The 26,482-nt window shown below is 53.8% G+C and overlaps 8 protein-coding genes across 8 annotated transcripts; 5 read left to right on the top strand and 3 right to left on the bottom strand.

The window, feature by feature from the left end:
• Nucleotides 1-1,416, top strand: LRP88_03075 (putative sulfate/molybdate transporter; the record flags this gene model as incomplete). The annotated part of the gene is made up of 2 exons (XM_083239705.1): nucleotides 1-243; nucleotides 334-1,416. 2 exons carry the CDS (start codon nucleotides 1-3, stop codon nucleotides 1,414-1,416), a joined length of 1,326 nt encoding a protein of 441 aa, XP_083104835.1.
• A 1,378-nt stretch (nucleotides 1,417-2,794) lies between these two features.
• On the top strand, nucleotides 2,795-6,526 carry LRP88_03074 (uncharacterized protein; the record flags this gene model as incomplete). The annotated part of the gene is made up of 1 exon (XM_083239704.1): nucleotides 2,795-6,526. The coding sequence occupies one exon, from the start codon at nucleotides 2,795-2,797 to the stop codon at nucleotides 6,524-6,526; it is 3,732 nt and encodes a 1,243-aa protein (XP_083104834.1).
• A 1,104-nt stretch (nucleotides 6,527-7,630) lies between these two features.
• Nucleotides 7,631-10,618, bottom strand: LRP88_03073 (uncharacterized protein; the record flags this gene model as incomplete). The annotated part of the gene is made up of 3 exons (XM_083239703.1): nucleotides 7,631-10,278; nucleotides 10,335-10,478; nucleotides 10,552-10,618. The coding sequence occupies 3 exons, from the start codon at nucleotides 10,616-10,618 to the stop codon at nucleotides 7,631-7,633; spliced, it is 2,859 nt and encodes a 952-aa protein (XP_083104833.1).
• A 5,786-nt stretch (nucleotides 10,619-16,404) lies between these two features.
• Nucleotides 16,405-17,544, top strand: LRP88_03072 (RING finger protein; the record flags this gene model as incomplete). Its single annotated transcript, XM_083239702.1, has 1 exon — nucleotides 16,405-17,544. The coding sequence occupies one exon, from the start codon at nucleotides 16,405-16,407 to the stop codon at nucleotides 17,542-17,544; it is 1,140 nt and encodes a 379-aa protein (XP_083104832.1).
• Nucleotides 17,545-20,434: 2,890 nt separating this feature from the next.
• Nucleotides 20,435-21,667, bottom strand: LRP88_03071 (meiotically up-regulated gene 113-domain-containing protein; the record flags this gene model as incomplete). The annotated part of the gene is made up of 1 exon (XM_083239701.1): nucleotides 20,435-21,667. One exon carries the CDS (start codon nucleotides 21,665-21,667, stop codon nucleotides 20,435-20,437), a length of 1,233 nt encoding a protein of 410 aa, XP_083104831.1.
• A 1,117-nt stretch (nucleotides 21,668-22,784) lies between these two features.
• Nucleotides 22,785-23,624, top strand: LRP88_03070 (S-adenosyl-L-methionine-dependent methyltransferase; the record flags this gene model as incomplete). Its single annotated transcript, XM_083239700.1, has 1 exon — nucleotides 22,785-23,624. The coding sequence occupies one exon, from the start codon at nucleotides 22,785-22,787 to the stop codon at nucleotides 23,622-23,624; it is 840 nt and encodes a 279-aa protein (XP_083104830.1).
• Nucleotides 23,625-23,683: 59 nt separating this feature from the next.
• Nucleotides 23,684-24,670, bottom strand: LRP88_03069 (HAD-like domain-containing protein; the record flags this gene model as incomplete). Its single annotated transcript, XM_083239699.1, has 2 exons — nucleotides 23,684-24,487; nucleotides 24,620-24,670. The coding sequence occupies 2 exons, from the start codon at nucleotides 24,668-24,670 to the stop codon at nucleotides 23,684-23,686; spliced, it is 855 nt and encodes a 284-aa protein (XP_083104829.1).
• Nucleotides 24,671-25,077: 407 nt separating this feature from the next.
• On the top strand, nucleotides 25,078-26,206 carry LRP88_03068 (60S ribosomal protein uL18; the record flags this gene model as incomplete). The annotated part of the gene is made up of 3 exons (XM_083239698.1): nucleotides 25,078-25,080; nucleotides 25,246-25,283; nucleotides 25,339-26,206. The coding sequence occupies 3 exons, from the start codon at nucleotides 25,078-25,080 to the stop codon at nucleotides 26,204-26,206; spliced, it is 909 nt and encodes a 302-aa protein (XP_083104828.1).
• Nucleotides 26,207-26,482: the final 276 nt, after the last annotated feature.

Below are 26,482 nucleotides of genomic sequence, written 5' to 3'. Positions count from 1 at the left end.
ATGGCGCCCTCATGGCTCAGTGACTTGCGCCGCCTGAACCGCAACAACCTCGCAACTGTTCGCGCGGCGCCATGGGCCGAGATCTCAGGGTCTCTTGGCGATCTGGGCACTCTGCTGCCGCTCATGATCGCCCTCGCCGCCCAAGGGTCCATCCATCTCGGCACCACTCTCGTATTTTCGGGGTTGTTTAACATCCTCACCGGTGTCTTCTATGGCATCCCTCTCCCAGTTCAGCCGATGAAGGTCAGTAGTATTTATAGCCTACGAGCAACTCTCCCGGATCACCCGGACTCTTGAGATTAAGCAGGCTGACTTATATCGATCCCTTTCTAGGCTATTGCCTCGGCAGCCATCTCAAATGGCTCTGCTATGAGTGTAGTGACCGCTGCTGGACAGTGGGTTGGCGCTGCCGTGTTCATCATGAGCGTCACCGGCCTCTTGCGATGGGTTGTGCGTGTCGTTCCTATCCCCGTGGTCAAAGGTATCCAGCTGGGAGCTGGTCTCTCGTTGATTCTCGGCGCTGGCTCGTCACTGCTTCAACCTCTTCACTGGATTCATCCGGCCCTTGATAACCGCATCTGGGCCTTGGTTGCTTTTCTTGCTCTCATCGGTACCCAGAAGCTATCTCGCTTCCCCTATGCGTTGCTGTTCTTCGTCATCGCCCTGCTGTTGGCTTTTGTCCAGGTCCTCACGTCTCAACAGAGTCTGCCGTGGTTCCACGTGTGGCATCCTCAGTTTGTCATGCCTCGATGGGTTGGGAAGGATGATTCACCTGCGTTGTGGATGGCCATCGGCCAGCTACCCCTGACGACGCTCAACTCTATCATCGCTGTCAGCGCACTATCCCAAGATCTTCTACCCGATATCCCTACACCTTCGGTGGGTTCTATCGGAATCAGTGTGGCCTTGATGAATCTCACAAGCACCTGGTTCGGAGGCATGCCCGTCTGTCATGGTGCTGGGGGCTTGGCCGCGCAGTACCGATTTGGGGCTCGTAGTGGCGCCAGTATCATCATCCTCGGCCTTTTCAAGTTGATCATGGGCCTTGTTTTTGGTGAAACTCTGGTTGACCTCTTGCGGCACTATCCCAAGAGCCTCCTCGGCATCATGGTTATAGCGGCCGGTCTCGAACTGGCCAAGGTTGGCCAGAGCCTCAACCAAGGGGCTTCCGATTTGTGGCAGACTGCTGCGCGACAAGATGTTCGCCGACACCGTGACCTTTCAGACGAGGAGCGCACCGAGAGATGGACCGTCATGCTCATGACGACTGCCGGAATCCTGGCCTTCCGGAACGATGCTGTCGGGTTCCTGGCAGGCATGCTCTGTCATGGGGCGTACCGGCTCTCTGAACGATTGGCAAAGTGGCACTCACGTCGAGGAATCTTCCCATCTGAGCGTGACCCCCTTCTTCATTGATCTTGACATGGGTTGTTTGTCAAGGTACAAGGCATTGGCTGATGACTGTTCGCATTCTTACGGCGTTTGAATTTTCCATTGTTTCCTTCCCTCGTAGACATTTGGCATTGGCATTGGCATTGACACGTGTTATGGTCAACGGATTCTTTGCGCGACACTCATTACCGTTGACTCAGAATATGAGCACGAGACTTGGAGCTTATCTTTCTACGTTGGCGTTGGGCTCTAGGTTGCATTTTGTTGGGCATGAGAAGGCGTGAACATATTGTGAGATAGAACCTTCAGATATACGACATTTCTCTGCGATTAGTAGGAAGGAGTACCAAGTTGATGTTCAAGCCCAGGGCTTCATCGAAGTTGAACATGCTCTAGCAAGGATCCCATCGTCATCCATCAAAACGTGAATAAGGGATTTTATGTACCATGTCCACCACATCAAGCCACGATGCAGACCGAGATACAGGTCTTGGGTGCCTGAAGGAATGTTTATTTGTTTGGTTAAAGGCGCCTCTGGGGACGGCCTCATCTGAGCTACTGACGCACGGGTATCCCTGGCTATCAGGAATATGCCATGAGTGAAGCGACGAACGCTCACATTCAACATGGAGCGTTTACAAAACGAACAAAACAGCAGATTGAATGACAGTGAGTCTGTGCTTGCACTATCATTGGCCTTTATCATCTGGTACAATAATGAGAGCGCGTTTGGGTAGTTATTGCCATTGTGAATCATCAAGGCTGGAACTGGCAGGGGAGGCAAGTAGCACCCGTTTCCTTAGGTCCCCCGGATTGTTTTCTTTCCTGAATAACAAGGAATGAACGACCAATGGCGCGCCGTGAAACCAAGACGCAAGCCAAATCACCACCTGCACTCCAAGAGACAATTGTGTCGCCCATCACCGACGTCTTGTCAGCAAAACTCTCCAACATTTTCTCTTGTTGAAGCGTAAAATAGGCTCCCATCTACACTCCAACATCTCATTCCAACGAATCCGTAGGGAAGGAGGCTTTCAACGGTCCAGTGCCCATCGTCACGGTCGTCCCTTCCTTGTCCCCTATGGGTACTAGCGGCAGGAGCCATCACCAGTCAGGCTAGCAAGTGAGAGGAGACTCGGAGCCCGTGAGGGAAGGAGCCCCCCCTCAGGCCAATCACAGCGCGCAGCCTTCCCCCCTCTGACCCTCCCAGACATCGCGGCTCAAAGGACCCAGGCGAAAGCCTCGTTCCCTTGTCTCGAACCTTTTATTTTCCCCGTCCCTTGTCCCCAAAACGGTCATTCTCGACAAAATCACGGCCCCGGCGCCCAAGTCGAGTCCCGTCGTCGTCAGTCACAACCCCCGTGAGGGCGAAGCGACGAAGGAGCTGCTCCTGTGAACAGCGATGACTTCGTCCATGACCGGCCGCAATGGCCTGCCCGACGCCCTGGGGAACCGCCCGGAACCCCAGGTCGCGGTCGCGACGACTCCGGCACCGATATCGACAGCGACGGCGACACTGGTCGCCACCGCCCATGCCAGCGACGGCGACAGTCGCGACTCCAAGGGGGCCACTTCGGCGCCTCCTTCTGCTTCACTTTCGGCAGATGCACCTTCTTCAACGGCCACAGGGCCTGTCGCCGAGTCCTCATCATCATCAGCAACATCCGCCGCGCCTCCACCTCCGCCAACTGCCGCTGCTCCATCGGCACCCACACCCACACCAGCTCCAACTCCAGCAGTCCCGTCAACAACATCGCCAACAGCACCCTCGACCGCTCCTATACCGAGGCCCTCGACTCCGAATCGAGAAACTGCAACTTCTGCTTCGGCGACAGCGCCGGCGTCGCAGCCTCCACCTTCGACGCCGCCGCCCCGATCCGCTCTAAACACTCTCGCAACCTCTGCTCTCAACGCCGACGCCGCGCTTGGAACACGATCACAAGAGGCGGCTTCTACTGCACAGGCTTCGGCTCCTGTCGATGCAAACTCCAACGACCACCCGATGCCCGATGCTCCTGCCCCCGTTGACGCGAGTGCGCCATCAAACAGTGCTGTCGAGCTCCAACAAACTACTCCGATGCAGCTGGATCTCCCCGCAAACAACATGAATGAGACATTCGCGCCCTCGACGCCGTACAACTCGGTGTCCTTGCCTACGCTTAACCAGCATGCGTACATGATGATGGCACTGGCTTCAATGGCGGCACCGCCGACTACAATCACCCCCTCACAGGTCACATTGCCTAACCCCATGGACGAAGCTTTTAATGGCCTTGCTCCGGCAAACTCGATCCACCAGGCGAACGCTGATAAGACCCTTGAGTCGTTTGCTCGCATCGAGTTTGCCGACAGTGTCTTTCAGATGACTACGTACGCCGTCATTATTGGACGAGATCAGCGCGCACTGGAGCAGGCACGTCGCGATGAGAAGCGTGACGAAGCTTACCGTCGCCGTGTTGAACAGCATGCAGAGAATGGCCTTCCACCCCCATCTCCTCCAAGAGGACCTGACCGCAGCAAATTTAGTAAATCCTACGTGAGCGAGGAGGGAGGAATGTTGGGCCCCGAATCTGACAACGGAGAGAATGGCCGGCCAGCAAAGCGACGAAAGACTAGCACTCAAGGTTCATCGCAGCACGACAACGATGAGGCGGCGGCGCAGGCGCAAGAAAACATGATCTCTAATCGACAATATGTTTCTCATACCCCTGGCGCTGCGGCAGTAGACTTGACATCACTACGACCATCACCCTGGCACGTCCCCTTTATCGGTATCCACTCACCAGGTCCCAACATCGCATCCAAGACCAAGGCCATCTCGCGAGAGCATCTCAAGATTGCGTATAATGAGAAGGAGGGCGTCTTTGAGGCCATCCCGCTTCACAAGAACGGCTTCTTTTGCGAGGATGTTCACTACAAGAGTGAAAAGGTGGTGCTGAAATGTGGTGATCGCCTCCAGATCAAGGACATCGACTTTCGATTCCTAATCAACGGAGTTGAGCGAGGCCGGACAGGTGCTGAAGAGGACGTGGAAGAGGAAACTGCGGTTCAGAAACGACATGCCCATGGCGGCAAGGAGATGAGTTTCGACTTTGAATCCTCACACGTCAATGGGCAAGTCCAGGACACGAGCGATGAGCTCTCCGAGGTGGCAAGCCCGCCTGAGTTGTCAGACTTTGGAGAAGAAGATGAGGCTGAAGCTGAAGCCGAAGCCGAAGAAGCTGACGAAGCTGAACCGATGGAGACAGTGGAGGCTGAACCAGAGCCAGAGCCAAAGCAAGAGCCAGAACCGGAGAGGCCTGCTCCAGTACAGGAGCCCTTTGTCAAACCTGAATCGGTACCCGAGCCTGAACTACAACCGCACGCTCTGATGCCTCAGATCCCCAAGAAACGAGGCCCAGGCAGACCGCCAAAGAACGGCATCATGTCGAAACGGGAACAGCGATTGCTAAAGAAGCAGCAGCAAGAGATGGCCAAGAAGACTTTGCCACAAGCTCCCCCGGTTGAACCACCCATCAAACGCAAGGTGGGAAGGCCTAGGAAACATCCTCTGCCTGATGATGCTAGTGAGCGACCCGAGAAGCGCAAATACAAGCCTCGCAAGCCCAAGGAAGATGGCGCTGAGGGTTCGGACGCTGAGAGGCGTGCCCGAGAAAAGAAGGAGAAGAAGGCCCGCCCCAAGTCACCGCCTCTTAACCTCAATGTCAATGACTACACTAAAGAAGAGCTTCAGAAGCCTAACAAGAACTATGGCGTGCTCATCGACGAGACGCTCACGGCAGCAGGACCGGACGGCCTCACTCTTAAGCAGATCTACAAGCGAATCTGCGAACGATACCCATACTTCTTCTTCCGCACTGAGACCAAAGGGTGGGAGAGCAGTGTGCGGCACAATCTCATTGGGAACGAGGCTTTCAGAAAGGATGAGACTACCAATCTCTGGTCTCGTGTCCCTGGCGTTGAACTTGACGCAGGGAAGAAGAGAAAGGCATCCTCTCCCGACCGCAATAATCTGGCAGCCAGCCAAGCCTATAACCAGCAGTACTCGTATCAATACAATGCTGCGCAGCACGTGGCACCCGGGGCTCCTGGATACCCCCCTGGCCAAGCACCTCCGGCATATCAAATGCCGGCCTACAACGCACAGCAGGGTCAAGCAGCGCGACCAGTGCAGCCTTACGCAGCGTCGGCTTCACCTCCAGCCCCCGGCCAGCCGGCTTCTGGGCAACCAGCCGCGGGCCAACCGGCCCAGACAGCGCCGACACAACCGCCGGCACCCGCACAGCTGCCGGCAGGCTATGGACCTCCGCCGGCTCCAGCTCGGCCCCAGCTCGGTGGCCCTCAACCGGGCGCCTACAGCTCACCATATGCGCCGAGGCCGCCGCCGCCAGCAAACCCTCCGGTCAAGAGCGAAGATGGGCATGCAGCACCCGCAGCACCCACAGCAGCAGCGTCTGCTCAACCACCTCCGCCACTGGCAGCAGCCAAGACTGTCCCTGGACCTGCACCAGCTTCCCAACCTGTTGCTGCTGCTCCTGCCGCTGCTCAGGCAACTCGCCCACCTGCTACAACACCAGCAGCTGCTACCCCAGCCCGCCCGGTTATCGATCCCCGTCTTCTTGCGGCTGTCGTCAACCTCAAGAACGGCTTGGTGTTGAACTTGAACAGGGCTCGTAACCCCAGATCAGAAGGCATAGTAATGTCTGCTCTCAATCGATGCCTTGGTCTCAAAAAGCAGGCAACGGAGAATGATAAGATGGAAAGCATCTGTATGAAGGGCATCCGTCAGGTCATGGAAGGCTTCACCAAGAATAGCCCTACCCCTGGGCCAGCAGCTTCCGCTTCTCCGCCTGCCAGTGATCTGCCACCCGTTCTAGAACCCAGGGTTCTTGCATCTCTCACGGGCTTCAAGGATGTCTCGGTCAAGGCGCTGAGGGCGAAGCTGGGTGAGGCCAAGGCGGAGGCGGTCACCCTGTCAGCCATTGACCGCGTCCTGGGTTTTGCAGACGCCAGCATCGTGCCCCCGCCTGGAGAGGGTGAAACAGTCGGCAACTTTGAGGGCGTTGAGCAGCATCTAATGAAATCTATCAGGCAGTTGTTGGAAGGTATGAACCAAACAGTCCAAGGTTCATGACCTAAGAAAACTGGCCCTGGATTAGGACGTGTGTTTTCTCTTGTTGTACCACTACGACCGACGGCGCAACAGAGGGCAGGGAAAGGAAAGGGTGGGATCGGGTATACGAGCATTCGAGGCGTTTTGGACGGTCTAATGACGAATACGAACGAAGAAAGGGCGTGCTGGATATGTTATGTCGACGCTGTTACGAGAGCAAGAGCGCCAGGCAAGGTGTTGTGTTGGTTGGCTGGCCTCTGCCATTCCGACGGACAGCAAGATGACCTTGAGCTTGAAGCTTTGCTCGACACAAGGACGTGGAGTTTTTCATGGGGGGGTTCCCATTTGCTGATATCCCCCGATATACCTCTAGAGCAAGCGACTGACTAACTGACTGTGCTATTAAATTAAATCAAGATGCAATATGAAATGAATCAAGCCTTGAACTCGTCTCGTGTGATATCACATGTGCTTGATAACTATCTGTCTGTCTGCCTTTGCAACACTTCCACTCCCCCCTGAGATTCTGATCAACAGAGATCTCTCAAACCCGCACATATAATAGCAAAGCTCCATCTCGTCACCAAGAAAATGGTTCTTCTCAGATTACAAACAAAGAGGAAGAAAAAGAGGTTAAAGTCGCTAATATGTACCCATCCACAGAACCCCTTCCCAAATCCGGCAAATCATCCATCCCATCCATCGCTCCATATCTTTTTTTTTGAAAGGACTGACAAGAAGCCGTCTTCGTCATCGTCATCTCTTACGTGTCATTCTGCTCGTTCGTGTTTCTGCGTCCGTAGCACACGCGTGTGCATAGATTAACATGTAAACAGCTTCCTCCTCCTCCCTCCCTCCATCTGCTTCTGGCTCACCCATTCTTGATAGACTTTTGATGTCCTCTCCTGACTGAGCCCAAGGTATCAACAAAGACAAACTTCTATATGAGAAGAGGAGAAAAGTTGTGAAAGAAAGGGGAATATTCTCAAGGAAAGAACCGAAACGCCTCACACCATTCCAAAGCAAAGACTCCCTCCGTTGACGCCGGTGGCCCGGCACGTCGCCTCAAATATTCATCGTCCTATGCGTGTCTGCCCCTACACGACAGAGGAAATCTCGTGGACCTCAAGAGGCATGTGGCGCGTCCTTCTCTTCCGCCTCGACACTGGTCTTAGCATCCTCAGCCTTTTGCCCAGCCAATTTATCCACGCCAGAAACGCCACTGTCAGCTTCATCGTATGAGATGCCCAGGCCATTGGCATCCTTCTTATCCGCCGCCGCCGCCGCCGCTGCCGCAGCAGCAGCGGCAGCATTCTCCTCAGTGCCCTCATCGAGATTCATCAACGCCGGCGGGCGGTGCCGCATCTGCCTGGCCTTGGCAAGAGAAATCGTCTTCTGTTGATAGCTCGTTGTGATGGGCTTGGTGTCGTCACGATCGATCGTTGCCTTCATCAGGGCTGCCATCCACAATCGGCCCTGCTTCAAGTTGGGGAGAGCAAAGTAGTGAACCGTTGGCTTGGTGAAGTTCACTGCTCTCGAAAGGCCCGCACGAGGAGGGACAAGCTTGAAGATGAAGATGGAATCGTCGCCCTTCTCCAGTTGCGCGTCAGCAGGGTCCGCAGGAATTGCCTGGCCTCCGACAACGCTTGTAAGAGTGGCGTGGAGGCCTGTTAGCTTTTCGTTATCGGCAGGGAGAACTCGATGGAACGAGATGTCGATAAGGCCCTTCTCTTGTTCATCATCCTCCGAGTAATAGTATGCCAGCCGACGCCCCTTGAGAACAAACAAACGCGGCTTCCAGGTCGTCATGAGGTTTGAGCTCTTCTTCCTCATCCAGCCACTATAATCGGCATCCTTCATCGCCTCCTTGGGTGAAATCTTGAGCAAGCCGCGCGTGTAGGCGCTCGTTTCCTTTTTGCCCTTCTTTCCGCCCTTCTTGTTCGACTGCGTTGTTGTCGTGCTGGGGCTCTTTGCGGTATCAGGAGACTCTAGATCAAAGCTGGCTCCGCCCGAGGGTGTCGTCGACCCGGTTCGTGACGGTGATTCCACCATAATTTCCTTAGTTGTTGAGTCTGTGGGTGTTGCAGCCTTGGATCGGTCAAGGCCAAGGTTGTCGGATATCGCGCGCATACCCTTGCCTCCAGCCAAAGCAATAGGCTTGTTGACTACCGAAGCGAGCCAATCCGAGTTGAATCCTTGATGCTTAGCCGTGCTGGGCGACGCCGTTGAACGAGCTGATCCAACTGAAGTGTCCAGTTTGGTGACAGTAGGCGATGGAGCTTCACCAGCTGGAGGCAAATTCCTAATCGAGTCCGAGGTTGTTGACGCAGTTCGCCGGTGAGGACCTGACTGGATACCGTAATACTTCTGAGCCGCTGAAGACATGCCACCCTCTGCCATGGATCCTACACTTCCGAACCTTGACTGCCTCGAGATGGCCGTGGCGCTTCGAACTCTTTGCTCTTCTGCATAACTTGACTTTCTCGACTCTGCCCCACTGTCGCGTTTTCGCAGAAGGTTCCGGCGTCTGCTCCCTTCAACGTCTGTACCAGAGAAATAACCCCGATCCATCTCTACCGAAGAAGTGTCGTGCGCGTCCGGTCCAGGGGGACTCAGAAGATCCTGGAGGCCGGTTGAGGATAGTGGTCGTGGCGAGGTCTGAGAATAAGCGCTCCCCAAAGTCCAGTTCCGATCGAACGATGGCTGCTTCTTGTGCATGACATCCACTCCTGGGTAGGTGCCAGTGTTGGTAATCTTAGGAGTGGGAGACAGTCCGGGGGCGACAGGTGTTCCAGCATTGCGGAAGTCGGTCGATGAAGAATGGCGACGTGAGTGATGCAATTCCCTAACTGATGCCGCGGATGGTCTCTTGATGTGGCTGGCGCGATTTGTGCTGTCTTGCGCGTGATGTGTGGCAAGCGTCGGCGAGGCCTTGGGGGTTTGCGAAAGAGAAAGCCGTCTCGTCTGAATAGATGTTGGCCGGTTGGTGATAGTGTTTGTTCGACTCCTAGTGCGTCTCACTTCCTCGACGCCGTCGTTTCCATAGGTCTGTGTCGACCGCCGCGTTTCTAGGCCGCGAGTATTCACCTCATCTTGCAGTGCCTTGATCTTGTGCCAGGTTTTCAACCGCCGGCCAACGGAGCCGAGATCAAACGCTTTGATAAATAGCGAGCTTTGGTCCATGCCCAGAAGAACCTCACCCGAAATCTCCTGGTCTCTGAAGACCTCACAGTGGTGCTTCTCAACACCTGAAGTGAAAAGGTATTCAGCCACATCATCGGGAGACCAAGCTTCAACTTCGGCGCGTGAGTGAAGGTCCTCCTCTTCCTCGTCAGTCTCCTCGCCATGAATATAAGACGCTCGGTGGTCGAGGGGTGTGCTGCTATACTCGCTTCCGGAATCGGTCGCTGTTGCTCGGAGTCCACCGTTGCTCGCCGGCGATCGCAAATCCGTGATATGCTCGTTGATAACGTTGAGGGTTTCGTGCAGAACAGGGCTATCCTGACTTGGTGAGGTGAGATGGTTCAAGGTCGGCAGAATGGGGGGTTCGCTCGAAGCCAGGACGGGTTCGGATTTCATATTGTTCAAAGGGAGAGTCACCGGCTGTTGGGGAATCGCCACGGATTGCCGGTTTGGAATCGGCTCCTCCCTTGAGATGGCATCCGCGCTGCCTATAACCCTCGAATCTTGTGCTGCGTCATGATGAGAAGTTGGACCTTTTGCGGCGCTAAAGGCGCTCGTAGGAACGATCTTGGGGGCGGGTCTGGTGTAGACTATGGATGGTCAATTATTTCTCGCGCAGGAGTGGTGATAGTGTCGGGATGCAGACCTTCGGGGAAAAGTCCATTGTTGTTGTTTACCATGTGGCGGCCGAGAAACCAGCCGTCGCCGAACTCGTCATCTCGTTCTATGAGTTCGACTCGGTCGCCTTTCGCAAGACTCAATTCATCGGAGCTTCGAGCTTGGAAATCGTCTGCATGTCGAAGATATTCGTCAGCATCACCAGTTTGACGAAGAAAGAACGAGGGGCTAGGAGACAAGCTTACGTATCACGATCAGGGTGTCGCCAACCTCAGGCCGTAGAGGGCCTTCGTTAGGGCCCCTAGAGGCCATGATGTGACGGAGCGATGCGCTGGTGATGGTTGAGGCAAGATTGTTGATGGTGAACTGGTCGAGGCCGGAGAGACCGAGAAACGGAGTGGTGGTTCAAGGGCGGCTTAAACTCTGCCCGAACGGTGGCGCGGTTCCGAGGGGGAGGCCTAAGGAGTCTATCCGTGGGTGGAGGGAGAAACAAGTTGGTGAAGACGCTCAACAGACGCCATCCGTCGAGCCTGTATTGCCAGGACGGGTTGTCTGCCTGGTTGACGCTCTACGGCAGGATGGCTGGAGATGATGGAGTTGCGCTGTCGGGTTCTGGAGGTGCTCTGAGCTTCGCTGTGGCTGTGGTGGTGCGCTGTGGTGGTGCTCTCGAATGGTACGCTAAGGTATGCTTTGCTGTAGGTAGTGGAGCGGCGGTTGGGGAGGCGGGAGAGGACCGTGGTCCCTGGACAGGGCGAGAGAGGGCCTAGCGTGGAGGGCTGCGATTGGTGCGACCCGAGTTGTTCATGACTTTTTACCAAGGTGGGCTGGACGTGGTAATCCAAGCAGATGGGATACTGAAAAGGGCGTGAAGGGTGAAGACGAGGGAGGAGACAACTATGATAGTTTGGATCCTGTCTGGATTTGAAAATGCTTGTCAGAAGCGTGAAATTATTGAAAGGCCAGAATTCCTCGGCAATTGCAAGGTTCTGGAAGAGGTTTTGTTGCTTCAGAGGTGCATTGGGCTCCTCCACTCCAGGGGGTATCTGGGATTGGGTGATGCGGCCAACCTTTGCAGATTCTATTTTGGGATGTAATGCCAACACAGTGGGCTTGTGGTGAAATCAGGACAGAGTCAAGCGTTGTCGATGAGCCGAGCCGTGGTTCTCTGTGATTTGGCAGGGCTGAGATGGACGCGCATGGGACGAGATAGGTTGATTCGAGAACGAGAGACACGAATGGCGACGAGGGGTTGTTGAACGGGAGATTGGGAAAGGAGACGTGGTACAGTTAGCGAATGAGGGTGACGCAACGAGCCGCTGATGATGGCAAAGGCCACCGCGCAGTGTTGTACAGAAGACGGGCCGGGACTGAAGCTGAAAAGCTCGTATTGTGAATGTGCACTTCTAGAGGAGGAGGAGGAGGAGGAGGAGGATGTCTAGGTAGGTAGAGGTGGGCAGCAAGAAGGTAGATAGAGAGGAAGTGAAGAATTTTCAGGTTTAGTATCGACCGTGGGGATTGCAATAAAGAATTTTTACGGGACTACAAATCTTGAATGGAAGGAAGGACATGCGCGGCGTGTTCGGACCTTCGTAGTGGATGGATGGATGGACGAGCGACCGACTGCAACATCGTGGTGCCTGCCTATCACTTTGCCCGTTCCTGCCGCATCTAGGTACAGTACCTACTCGGAACAGACAGCCTACAGGCAGGCACAAGGGGGCTTGACGGACGAGAAGGTGCCCGCGGGATAAGCTGTGCATTTGCACTTTGCACCCTCAGTGAGGCCCCCAACAACTCAACTCAACTTACCTGACTCTGATGCTCACAACTTCAGGTAGCGTCTGGGCACCCGCAGGTGGTCTTGTTTCGCCGGGGTCATGGAAGCGAAGCGTCCGGCATAACTCTATTATGCCTGGAGTTGGGTTGTTTGATCGACCTCAAACACTGTCAGATCATAGCAGGGGCAATTGCGTCTTTTCGCTCGGTCTTTTCAGGTGCAAGGTCTTTTTGCGTTTCAGTGGATGGGCGAGTCAGACGCCATTGACAGCAACGTTCCTGATAACGCCAGATATCGACAGGCACAAGACAAGTTGGAGCAGTTGTTGGGAAAACCTAGATCTTCATCGAAACACGGGAATAGACGAATCATGGACTTTACATCCGTGTCCACACTACCCGATCCAAGTGGATACCATCACCAGTCCTGCATCTACAACTCGATGCATGCCAGAATCAAGCAAGACATAGCAGCTAAGCACGTTCAAGTGGGTTCGAGTGCGTCGGCGCAATTATCCGAGGACCTCCTATTTGAGAAGGGGGTTCTTCACGTTTTCTTCTCGTCATCTGGGGGATCATATTAGTTATGTAATTGTGTGTGTGATAAACTTGAAATTTGATGCATTCACAATCATGTGTGTAAGTGGATTTGCCTACATTCAATACGTACACATTGCCCAGGTCGGACCAGTCAGGGGGCAGATGGCTTTGGAGACAAAGAAGTCGTTGGCTCAACACTATATATATACCTTCAAAGATGGGAGGAATATGAAACGCCATGTGTACCTCCATTCAAGTAAGTATTTCAAGACGAAAGAAATCAGTCTGCCTTACTTGCAGCACCTACCCACCTTGCAAGCGTCGTGAGGCACTGATGATCTTGGCCGACCCCATCTCCCCGCTACATCCCCCTCCCAAGAAAATATCTCCACTCACAGTATCCGTGTCAGCCCAATCGCAGGACGGCCTCGGCGAGCATACAAACGGGCTGCTGCTCCAACACTGCAGCACCAAGACCAACCAGGCGAATAAGGTCCCAACGAGCAACAGCCGTCTTCCGGCTGACGGCTTATGGGTTGGCTGATGGCTTAAGAGAACATCACATTTGCCCAAGCCCTTCTTCTTCTTTGTTTGCTCCATCACTCTTGCCTTACTGTAGGTTCCCCGTCCCCGTCCGTTTGGTTCCTTCCAGTTCTCTCCCCTGCCCGGGGTCTGCGACTGCACTGCGCTACAACTGCGCTGCACTGCACCCTTTGACTGGACCTGCCGCGTTCGTCTCCCACGGTTTCTCCGCCTGCCGCCTGCCGCTTGCCGATTCAACCACCTTCCTTCGCACCGCACCGTACTGGTTTTCTTCCTCTTCCAATCCTCGCTCGCAGACGACTTGATCCTCGACACGTTTGTCTCGATTTGCTCACCTCGGCTTCGCGATCGCCAGCACGTCGCCGCTGACACCCTCGCCCTCCGCGCAACCGTCCGGCGAATCATGATTAACCTGTCGGCTCTGGACTTTAGAAAGCGGCGACGTTGAGCATGATCCCCAGATAACATCCAGATGGTATTCACGATCTCGTCTCTACTACGACCTTCTCCCGGGCTAATACGCGATCGCCTCTCCAGAACCTCCCCAGATATCACCAACCTGTGAAATGCCACAAACATCCAGGTCAATCCAGCCAAGGGCCGCCCCTCCCTCCGAATCCCATCAGATCGCGACGTCAAATGAAACCCTCAACTTGCTCCTCGGCGGTCGCAATCATTCTTGGATGACCACCGGCTCATCTACAGACTTCGCTCCCAGGCAGGAACCCAGACCCTCCCAGGTCAAACCTCGAAAGCGAGGACGCCCAACAGCAGAGCCCGCTACCGAACCCGTCACCACCGCTCCCTTGCCTACCTCGAACGAGACTGCTCCACAGCATGAGAACATTTCCATCGGTCACGTTGTTGATCAGCCGACAGCTCCTGTTGAAACAATTAGGTACAGGAAGAGTCCTCTCTCCTATCTGTCGCAGTTTCATCCAGGCCTTGTGTCACGCTTGGTCTGGGGAAAATAACCTAGTGTCGCTTGGCAGCCTTAGCTTGTCTAGCTCGCAATACATGGCACAGGCGCTCTTAGACTTGTCGTTCCCGCTAACTCACTCTCTAGAGCTTCAACCATCCTCCCTTCCCCAGCACTGACTGACGCACCGAGCCCGAATGTTGCAAACCAGCACGACTGCGCCAACACTTTGCCAACCGCCCACCCCGAGGGCACAGCATCGAGGCACCCTCTCCCTAACGGCGTGGGCCGAGACGGCGCAGTACCCTTTTCAAATACTGCTCCGGCTTTCCAGGAGCAAAACTCGAATTCTACGCCTCCTCATCCACTCCCAACCGAACCGCCGAGCCGTAACATGACCGTTGACTCTACCCCGTCTGTCTCAGTCAATCAAGCAGGGGCATTGCCGATGCCCTTCCTAGTTAGCGCGCAGGTTCCAACTGCCTTCGTCAACCAAACAGCGGTGCTACCAGCATCCCTCCCAGCAAACGCGCAGATCGACGTTGTTGCGCCTTCAGAACCCAGGGCAAGGACCAATGGACCTACCTCTGATGTACATCTACATCGGGCGAAGCGCGCCCGTGTTCAAGGCCCGGCCACACCCAACGAGTTGAGAAACCAGGCCCTGTCTATGCAATGGAAAGAAACCATTACTAGCCGCGTGAAAGAATGCGATAGCGCGGGACTTTTGAATGACAATGTCGAGAAACCTCGTTACAGGATCTTGATTGAAGCATGTGCAAATACCGATCACTTCTACATCGCACTTCATCAAATCCTTTGTGCCTGGTCCTTGGATAAAGCACCAGTTCACAAGATGTTCCAGGGTCTAGTCGACCCTAGTCAAGTTGATGGTTCCTTTGAAACATTGCAGACCGTCCTCAGAAATAACCAAGCCATGTCGGTCTCTCATCTGGAATGGTTTGCCAACTTTCCTGTTCCTCTGGCGGAAGTCTTGAGAGTATTTCATCCATCCTCCCTGGCCAAGGACATTGGCACGTTTCTGATCCAGCTGTCATTGAATTGGTATAATCTCATTCAATCCGTTGGGAGCCGGATGCATCCGCTCCTTGCTTGCGAGCTGATCGAGGTACTTCGCTGCCCTTCTCAGGGGCTACAGGCCATGTTCTTTACCATGAGTCGCAGATGGCTCGGCATTAAAGACGGCCCTGTAGCAAATGCGATAAACGACATCTTTGAGAATGATCGAACTAATGAAGCTGCTGCGGCCGATCGCGGCGACGCTCCTGAGAAGATCAACCAAGCTCGGTCTCAGATCATAGCCCAGTACTCAAGTCTTGTAGTGCAAGAACATCAACGTCACCAGACCCAAATCCAACATCAACAATTACGACAGCAGCAACAACTCCCACCTAGTACGTTGCCTATCCCCTTTTACAATTGCTTTGGTTACTAACCTCTCCTCCAACGCATAGATACAATGCTCTCTCCTGCAATCACTCACACTGGCCCGATAGCTGAACGACGTGGGCAACGCTCAGTGCCTCAGTCGCCTGTAGTCCCATCTCACACAGCGGTATCATCACCGGCGTTGGCACAATCTCCCTCAGTGCCTCAGTTCGACGCATTGGCCCCGCGTCCCTCGATTAGCGATCGCAGAGTGTCAAGCCCAGCAATCACCAACCAGCACCCCCCACCGGGCAGTCCGGCCCTCCAGGAGCATCGAAGGTCTGGTCCCAACTATGTGCCAACCGATCCTCGGATAGCTCCGCCTCCATCTACTACCAACTATTACTCCCCACGAATTCAACCACCATCCTTACCCGGGACGGCCAGTGCTGGGCCCTCACCATCACATTCAAGGAATGGATCTCAGAGTACACCGCAAACCCCTGTCATGCCCTCCCAGGGGCAACTCCAGGCTCCTGTTCTCCTATCAAATGGACCACCGCTCCATCCGCAAAGAAGAGCAGCCTCTATTGCATACCCATCGCAGTCAGTTCCCAATGCGCAGGGGGGTTACCTACAACATCCTCCAACGGCCCAGCCACACTATATTGAACAGGCTCCGCAATCAGGGCCTCGTCAAGTCATGAACCCTGCCCCAATGGCACATCCTCATACGCAGATGATGCATCCCCATCAAGCAGTTCAACCTCTTCCCCACATGCAGCATGCCGTGTTGACACCCACTTCGCCAAACTACCCTCACCCAGTACAAGCATTGATGCCGCAGCATCAAGCATACCAAACACCTGGTGTCCACCGACCAGTTCCGCCGAGACGGGCGTTCGCGCCAATCCCTGAGACAGAGTACCCAATGAGCCCGTACGGCCGAGTGTCGCTCCAGGTTGGTCTGCACAAGGTTGGCCTGCGCAGCCCTCGACGCGTCCCTGCACAACCGGCGAACACTCGTTATTATCAATACATCAAGCAGTTCGCGCTTCAGCCCACGTTGATTGCGCCACAAACAGGTCTACGAATATTCAGCTTCAATGTGCCCAAAGATCATATGCAGAGACTTGCCAGGAAGACTCAAGGAGAAGGTCTCCCATACTGTTATTACTCTGAAGGCTCTTGTCGATACAGACTTCGTACCTGCGCGCGGTCTGCCAAGGAGACAGTGATTCAAGAGGCAGATTGGGTGCTGGCAGCAGCACAGTGGCCGCCTTACATCTTTTTCGATCTCAACCGTACCTGCATGGAGTTGCGTCGAAAGCAGCACTTCCATAAGGATCAGCCAATGGAGCTGACCGACTTCTTGGTTGAGGGCGAGAACAGTTTAAGATTGAGTTTTCCTCAAAATCCCCAAAATCAAAGACTGAGCGTCAAGTATTTCTTGGCAGTTGAGATTGTGGAGACCATCAGCCACGATTCTGCCATGAAGATGATCGAGACAGGACGAAGAATTCCAATGGAGGACACGAGGCGGAAGATACAAGGACGGTTACGCGGCTCGGACTCTGACGATGTCATCGTCGAGGACGAGACTCTGACTGTCTCGTTGGCAGACCCTTTCAGCGCAACCAGATTCAACATTCCTGTTCGAGGGGCTCATTGCCAACACCTTGAGTGCTTCGACTTGGAGACGTGGCTCCAGACGCGGCCTCAGAAACCGGCACAACAAGGGGGGGGAGCGTCGCAAGTAGGGGACGAGCCCTCGCTGGTGGATGTGTGGAAATGCCCAATTTGCGGGCAGGATGCCCGCCCCAGCAGTCTCTGGGTTGACGACTACCTTGTCGGTGTTAGACAGGCTTTGGTTGCCAATGGTGACACGCGGACAAAGGCCATCACGATAGATGCCACGGGAGTGTGGTGTGCTGTCGAGGAGCCAGATGACTCTGATGATGACGAGTCACCTGGGCCAAGACCTCCAACAGTGGCCAAAAGGGATACTCGGCGGTCTGAATCCATCATGCCGGCACGAGCGACCGTGATTGAAATCCTAGACGACGATTAACGGGGTGCAAAAAGCAGATATGTGCGAGCGGAGAAGAAGCAAGAGCAGCCCAATGGAGATTTGGGCCCTGGGTGCGGCGTTTGGAGATATAGGGCATCTGTGTCAGGTCGGGAAGAATGTGTTTTGCAAACAGATACCACTACAGTTTGATTCAGGGTTGGCGTAGGCGTTTTCAAGGCGGGAGGAAAGGAAGGGAAGGGAAGGGAGTCGAGGCCTGGGCCAATCTCGAGGCATTATTCCTCGTTATGTATCATGGCTCACAGGACATGTTTGATATTGTAGTTTCTTTTTCTCGTGGTTGAGAGTTCCGCGCTCATTAGTTACGTGGGCAGTGAGATATAGAGGTTCTAGCCTCGTATATACTTGAGGCTAGGAAAGTCGAATAAAAGCACGAAGCGATAACGAGACAACAGGCGAGATGCAAGCGGCTGGGCTGGAAAACGTTGATATTGGTGTTGAGGTGGCAGGATATTGGGCAGTTAGTGCGCGATAGAAGATACCTGAATGGTCACAGTCTCAATGTGGAACGCAGAGTATATTTTATCCCTGAAGGTCACGCCGGGTTACGCTTGGTCCGAATCTAGGTTGGATAGTCTAACTACCGCTTGCTGACTGACCTCATCACCATCCAGGAACAATCCTCGAAAACACTCGCCGACCATGGCGGAAAGATCCTCTAGCCCGCCGCGCCGGCTCAGATCCTGCGTCTCTTGTGTAAAGGCCAGGGCGAAATGTCGTTTTCAGCCAAACAATGTTGCACGCCATTTGTGTGACAGGTGAATATCCCCCCTATGCTTCTTACTCGTCGAGAACGTGTGGATAACGTGGTAAAGGTGCCAGAGCATGAATTTAGAATGCCTACCCCAGACTACGAGAAGCTTGAGAAAGCCCAGGAGGATAAAAATGGGTGACAGGTAGGGATCAATTACATTAGATTTATGAGGTTGGGTATCTGATGTTGCTTGAAGCTCGGCTACCCTAGAGCAAACCACCGTCTTAGGGGGGCATGAGAACAACGGTATGGAAGGCCATTTTTCTACCCAACAAAGCAAGGTCCCGTAATTAATAGCTTCAACTGATTGATTACAGGTATTGGAAGTCATGAAAGAGGTGCTGGAGGTCTAGTCAAGAATAATCAGCAGGCTGATTCTCCGTTGAACTCCCAGACTCTGCAACCTCCGTTTGGGCTTTCATGGCCTCAAGCAACTCTTGCTTTGACTACTTTCCGCCGGAATCATACATTGCACTTTCCCTTTGTAACCGTGAAGGAAGATTCGGCAGCTGAGGACTTATACAAGGAGAAGCCCTTCTTGTTCCGGGCCATCTTGCTTGTTACTTCGCCATTGCCTAGATCAAGACTTGTCGAGATGAAACGCAACACGCTTGCGTACCTAGGCTATAGAATGCTGGTAGAAGAAGAAAAGACTCTGGATCTACTTCAAGGTCTGCTAGTTGTCGCCGCTTGGTAAGATATTCATTTATTTTACACTCAGTTGCCCATGGCTAATGAGATTAAACAGGGCACATACCTGCTACATCGACGAAGGCCAGGTTACGAACTTGGCTTTTCTTGGTCTTGGATATACACACAAGCTAGGCATTACTCAAATATCCTCATCATCGCCTGAGCAGGTCAGCAGTAGTGGCCAGTCTGGGACCTCGGGCCTGACAGAAAAGATGCGACAAGAAGTAAAGGCACATTCCTTGGATGAGCAATGCTGTCTTCTTGGCCTCTACTGCATTCTTTCTATGCAAGTATAAAACGTGGGTATCTTGTAGCAAACCACTGACGTATACAAGTATCTCAACCAAACAGTCTCGAAGCAACCCCCTTGACGCAGCACATATTGATATCTGCTGCAACAACATAGCCGCCTCTCAAAGCGCGACATCTAGCCCCGCCCTGGAACATCTCGTACGGTTTATCGAGATGAGCGAAAGATTGTCAAAGGGCTTTGGTGAACCACATGAGCGCACCCTCTCTAGACCCTACGCCTTTCTTCTCGAAGGTAATGGGCGTCGTTTTCGAGCTGACCTGGAACGCCTCGCTGAAGTTACTCGGAATGATCCTGCAAGCCATCATCGGATTTTCCAGCTTTATCATCAGTACACTCTAGTGCGTCTTTACGAGCCCGCTGTTATGGTGGCAGATCATCCAGACGAAGGCGTTGCCCCGTTCGTTTATCTCTTGATCTGCCTCCGTAACTGTCTCGACGCCATACGGTCCTTCTTTGACCTTCTCCTGTCCTCTCCACCAGAGGATATACTGAAACGTTCAATTATAACCACTGATCAAGCTGCGTTTGTCATGGTTCTGGCGGCACGGCTACTGCTCATCGACGCCCCTGGTTGGGACCCCGCGGCCGCCCGGCAGACGCTCGACCTAAGCGTCGTGTTGGGAGAGGTACAGGCGCACATTGAGAAGGCACAGGCACAACACATGAAGGCGATGCAAGAATTTGCTGCCATGGCAGGGGATACGCTCTCTGAAGAGGAAGAGGCCGAGGATAGCACGTTGGGGGAGCTGGCGACGAAGACGCGGCTGCTGAAGGAGTGGTTTGAAACAAGACTCGAATGTGAACATGCTGACAAGATGCCCTCTATGCATGGTTTCTCAATGGAAGCAAGAGATGGCGAGACTGAAGAGGGCACGACGCGGCTTGGAGGGCTTTTGCATGATATCGCATGGAACTTTCGGCCATTTGGATGGTAGTCAATTTGATGCGTCACATATCGGATCTCATGGTATATGTGAATATGTAAATCAACGGCTCTATGGGTATCATAACGGAAGAAATCTCTAGTAAAACAAAGCCAACCCAACCAAAACTCCAGACATTGCCGCGTACATCACACAATCATCATCTCAAGCGTCGTTTCACATCCACCATCATTCTTCCTCATCATCCGACCCGCTCTTGTCATCATACTCATCTTCACTCTCATAAATCTCGTATTCCTCTGCAGAGTGGTGAGACTCCTCGTCAGTAGACCACTGGAACTCATCCTCCTCTGAGAGATCATCCTCGTCGTCAACATAGATGGCATTCACCAACTCCTCCCAACAAGCAGCATCACTCATGTCAAGACCCTCAATGCGGGCCTTCCACTTGCCCTTCAGCTGTCCCTCTTCATCATAGGGCATCTGCCTCATCCAGGAAGCCCAGAGGCTCACGGCTCTGGATGCGTCAAGCGAGCTGGCGCTGAACCACTCGCTGTGACGGATGCCGCATTCCGGGCAGCCCGTCGCCTCGACCTTGCGCTGGTTGGTCAGCTGGACATGGACGAGCTTCTCGATCTTGACGTAGTGGTCGGCGCTCTGCTGGACGAGGATCTTGGGGCGGTATCCGCACTGGGTCTCCCAGCAAGACATCCGCGCCTGTACGTCTTTTGCGAAGCCTATCTTGAGATAGGGCGCCGCGTCGTGGTAGCTTTCGGGGAAGGTGTAAGTGTAGATGTATCCATCAACCCATTTCTCGGTTTTGAGAAGTGGACGGAGCAAGAGCCTTCTGATCTTCTTGTTGATGAATGTTGTTGATCGAGTAATGCTGTAGCGCTCGAACTTGTGGACGACCTTGGTTTGCTTGGTGGTCTTGGGAGAGTCTGTTGTGGATGAAGGTGTTTGGGAGGCCAAGTCTGGAGTGTCCTCTTGCGTGGAAGTCTCCTCGTCAGTCTCGGCATCTGAATGCCAGGCTGATGAGGGAGGTGTTGGCGAGTCATCCTCAGCTTCATCCTCAACTTCATCTTCTGATGAGGTATCCTCTTGTTCCTCGTCCTCGACTGAAGGGATCGGAATAGACTCAAGCTTGACTCTCCAGTCTGAGATCCGAATGGGACCAAACTTGTCCCCATGGCCTACCCTCTTGTTCTTGCACATGATCAGATATGCGAGATTAGAGAGGATTGATTCAGCAGCCTTGAAACTGCCAAGCTCGACAATCTGGTTGAGCAGCCTGGCCGCTTCATTACAGTCGGCCTTGCTGATACTGATAGTGCACCGCGGATTGTTCTTCTTCTGGATGTTGCCATGGCATGCCATGCTGTGGCAGGCATCCATGTCGAGCAGCTCCCGCAGAGCGGAGGCCGTGGCAGGCCATGTTGTAACAGAAGGAGAAGTGGCCATTGCGCAAGGAAAGCCCACGCACGGTATAAGAGGATTGGATAAGAGGAGGTTGGTGATGGTTTCTATGCCAACATTCCCGCAGATACTCGACGATATATAGCATCTACCCCGAGATGGGGGTTAAGCGCCCATCGAGGCGAAGCCGGCTTGGAGGGCCACCTAACTGTCTCGACTTGGGTCATGATGCTGGCCAGAAGGGGGAGGTGGGATCAGCTGGGTGGAGCCCCTCGTGATGGCTGCATGAGGATTCGTAACAGAGAGGGAGCTGCCAACAGGTGTTGGTAGCTCAAGCATCGCTTCTCGTGGGGACGGACAGATTTCTTCGGCGATGAGGTTTCATTTCCATCTCGAACATGAGCCTCGTATATTCACTCGCAGATGGAAGAAAGCCATCAACATTAATCTCAATATTCAGTCCAGCCTGTATCAACTGCCGAGCGTTGTTGGTGGTTAGTGTGTTGGAAATGAGTGTTAGTTAGGTAGTGATTCAGCCCCAGAGTGGCACCCTGGTCTCAGGCCTGCACCCGCATCGAGGCGAGGCACATTTCTGCACATTCGCCCTGACTGCGCCTTGCGTTGCGACATTGTTAGCCCATCCGCTGACACTCGACCTGGATCTAGATGCCATCTCCTTGTAGCCGATGACGTTTATGAAGCCATCGCAGGCATTGTCAGCACGGGGGAGCGGGCCGTTGCGGGAAGGGCGGAAAGTGGAGAAGATGGCGCAAGAATAGAAGCCATGAGTTCTTCCACTTCATCTGCCTATCTTATCCAACAATAGATCTGTGCAAGGCAGCATCTGGGATGTGAAGAATATACATGTCCGATGATAGTGGAATTCCCTCAGTCTAGAGAGACGTCTAGATGACTCAATAACCACGAGACACAATGTCGTGATTAAAAACCAATCAACTGCTTGAACAAGCGTCAATTCGTGCAATAGTATGCCGAACTCGGGTTGACGAGTCACCATCACTCATGACCAAGATTGATTACTGCAGCAGCGTTCAAGTACGCTTCGAACTACAAATATAGAGTTTGTCGCTGCAAGACCACCAACCAACCCCTCGATCCGATCAACCAAGAGCAAATACTCCGGAACACACCTAATGACACAATGACTTCATTTGAGAGCCAAGTTGATTCGGCTCAGCGCATGTATACTCCGCGGGCCACCGACTACGAGAACTCCTGGCACCCAGAATACAGCCAATGCTTCGCAGATGTAGTGCCCATCAAGCCCGGCGATCGCATCCTTGACCTGGCATGCGGCACTGGTCTGGACGCCATAATTGCAGCTGAGCGAGTTGGCGACCAGGGCACTGTCATCGGCGTCGATGCCACAGCTGCCATGCTTGACAAGGCGCGGGAGAAGCTCAAAGACAGCCCAACTCTGGCTCGTCGCCTTACGCTGGTTCAGCACGATGTTACCGACTTGAACGAATGCCCGCACGTGCAAAAGGGTAGCTTCGATCTCGTTCTCTGCTCAAACGCATTTGTCCTGTTTGAACATCCAGAGCAAGTCGTTGCCCATTGGCGCGAATATCTCAAGCAGGGCGGCAGGGTCGTCATCGACATCACCCACGAGCGAAACCTTCCCTCTGGCCTCTTGGTGGAAAAAGTCGCCAGAAGCTTGGGTCTCCCTTTCCCTTCGAATCGAGCCTGGATCACGTCCAAAGACTCCTTCAGCGAGATACTAGAGAGACAGGGCTTTGTGGTCGAAAAGGTAGAGATTGTGGAAAAGGCTTTGGGTCTCGGCAGCACGTACCTCGACCTCGACCAGGCTGATGCGCAGTTTGATCAGATCTTGAACGGCCCTCTTGCTGGTACGGGTATTGCGGACACGCTGAGATTCAGTGGCCGAGACAAGTTCAAGCAAGAGTGGGAGAATGCTGCGGTCGACGGCAAGATTGAAGTGTCTGACATTCTCTACGTCTATGTTGCCCGGAAGATTTGAGATACGGCACATCTCACTCAGTTTCTAATTTCTAATTCCAACCCCCTTATTATATCGCCTTACATCTTCGCCTTCGCCTGATGGTATTTGGGCTCAACGGGTATCTTTGGATGATCGCCAGCCAGCTTCAGGCCAGTCACTCGCTCAAGCTCATCCACAGCCTCAAACGCCCTCCCCAGGTTCACCTTGATTGTTCGAAAACCTTGCTTGCGCGCCTCCTTTAGATTTTCACCAATGTCGTCCAGAAACACCACATCTCCCGCCTCAATGCCCTCATCCCAGCCTAGCCCCTGACCCCGAGGCAACCATTTGTAGGTCTCTGCGTGTTCGCGAATTTGCGTGAGAGCGAATTGATACATCTTGGGATCCGGCTTGCGGATTCCAACGTGAGCTGAAGAAACAAACACGTCGAACAGCGCCCGGACCGGCTCGTCAAAAAAGTTGTCGATATGGAGCTTGTGACCTGGAGGGAAAATGACCGTGTTGCTCAGGGCAGCCAGGATATACTGGCCACTCTCCTTGAGGTTCTTCAGCGCTGGATACATCCAAGGGTCAGGACTGCTTGAGACGGTCATCATTTCGTTGAACAACCATCTCGCATCGACATCGGGGACAGGAGGCGTCTGTTTCGAAAGCTTGGGGTTTTTGCCCTGTTCTCTCTTGTAGAACGCCTCCCATCTGGTTTGATCATGAAGGTCCTGGGTAAATCCGTTGAAAAAGGAGTCATCCATTGGTATCTCTCCCCTCTCTAACTGATGCCAATAGCCATTGGGCGCGGTGCTGGATATGGAGTAGTTGACCCATCCAGGGGGGATGCCGAGGCTCAACTCATAATCCAGGATAGCTTGGAACGGCGACACGACCTGGAGAATATTAGCATTGAAAGTAACTGTCATGCGAATTCGCCGTTTCATAAGGTAAAAGAAAGCTCTGGACAACCGGAAGAGACGGAAAGGGGGGAGGTCAAGAGTATTGATGTCACCAGGGCTACTTACACATACGCCCCCAATGTCAAAGAGGAGAACTTTGGGCTTTTCTTCTGGCATCTTTGCTGGACGGAACTTGAGATTCTGTACTGAAACTGATGATGATAGTTCAGAAAATCAGCGGTCAAGTCTTGGAGTCAAGTCTGTGCTACTATTCAACGATGACATCCAAGTGTAAGCCGGAGCTTGGGACATTCAACTCCGAGGAACCCCACCCATGAGCCTCGGCATGGGTTCCCCAGCATTCCGCGGGGAAAATTGTTAAGATAAGACTTTCCCGATAAGAGAGCCCCCAAGTCCTGGATCACGTGCCTCGTCCCCAACCCAGGTCCACAGGCACGAGCTAAGCGATTTTGGCGATTCATTAGGGCACAGAAAAGTATTATCCCCCACCAGCCCGATTTTGAATCCCTCCATCAACTTTCCAACCTCAGTATCACACGTCGTCGTTGGCAAATACCGTCAAGATGGTAAGTTGAGGCCTATCTCCGGGGAGTCGCTCAGCAGAGGACTCTTCCAGATGTTTTTATTCTCGGCAGAAATGCCAATTGCTCGACGAGAGTCACCGCAAGTTGCTTCGGAAGGAGGATGAGCAAATCTGAAGCGCAAATTGCTGACTCGGGGATGTGCGATAGGTTTTCCACAAGTTGGTCAAGAACAGCGCGTACTACAGGTGAGTTATTCTGCTTCGCCCTGCTTTGGAGACGAAATCATACTGACCATATCAGCCGCTACCAAACCAAGTACAAGCGCCGCCAGCAGGGCAAGACCGACTACTACGCCCGCAAGCGCCTCATCACCCAGGCCAAGAACAAGTACAATGCGCCCAAGTACCGCCTCGTCGTCCGCTTCACCAACAAGGACATCATCTGCCAGATCGTCACCTCTGAGATCTCTGGCGACAAGGTCTTCGTCTCTGCCTACTCGCACGAGCTCAAGGCCTACGGTATCGAGCACGGTCTGACCAACTGGGCCGCTGCCTATGCCACCGGTCTCCTCATCGCCCGCCGCGCTCTCAAGAAGCTCGGCCTCGACGAGGACTTCACTGGTGTCGAGGAGGCCGATGGTGAGTTCACCCTCACCGAGGCCGCCGAGACCGACGATGGCGAGCGCCGCCCCTTCAAGGTCTTCCTCGACGTTGGCCTGAAGCGCACCTCCACCGGTGCCCGTGTCTTTGGTGCCATGAAGGGTGCCTCTGACGGTGGTATCCTCGTCCCCCACTCCGAGAAGCGATTCCCCGGTTACGACATGGAGACCAAGGAGCTCGACGCTGATGTCCTCCGCAACTACATCTACGGTGGCCACGTCGCTGAGTACATGGAGACTCTTGCCGACGACGATGAGGAGCGCTACCGCAGCCAGTTCCAGAAGTACATCGACGACGACGTCGAGGCTGAGGGTCTTGAGGACCTTTACACTGAGGCCCACGCCGCCATCCGTGAGGACCCCTTCAAGAAGGCCGAGGGCGAGGGTGAGAAGAAGACCAAGGAGGAGTGGAAGGCCATCTCCAAGAAGTTCCGAACCCCCAAGCAGACCAAGGAGCAGAAGGAGAAGCGGGTGCAGGAGCGCATCGCCGAGCTTCTGGACGAGGAATAAAAAGTTTTCAACCGTGTGGGCATTTGACGATTGTTAACCTTGGCATTGGGTTTGGAGTTTCGAGGAAAGGAAAGGTCCGTACACTGGGTCACATGAATGAATTATCAAAAAGATACCTTCCCGCCAAATTCCATAGCTGTGGTGAACGGGTGTCTGATTGTACTCGATCCAAGTTTTGTGCTTGTCGTGTCGTGTGAGTGTGAGTGTGTGTACTGTATGTGCGTGCGTGTGCCCTTGCCCGTTGTGGGCCTAGTCTGAGAGGTGCATGCAACTCAA

Source organism: Fusarium phalaenopsidis (genome assembly GCF_050370095.1).
Source record: "Fusarium phalaenopsidis strain FUZ10S chromosome Unknown contig_32286, whole genome shotgun sequence".
Lineage (NCBI taxonomy): Eukaryota > Fungi > Ascomycota > Sordariomycetes > Hypocreales > Nectriaceae > Fusarium > Fusarium phalaenopsidis.
Note: the sequence above shows the minus strand (reverse complement) of the source record. Positions and strands in the feature narration are given on the sequence as shown.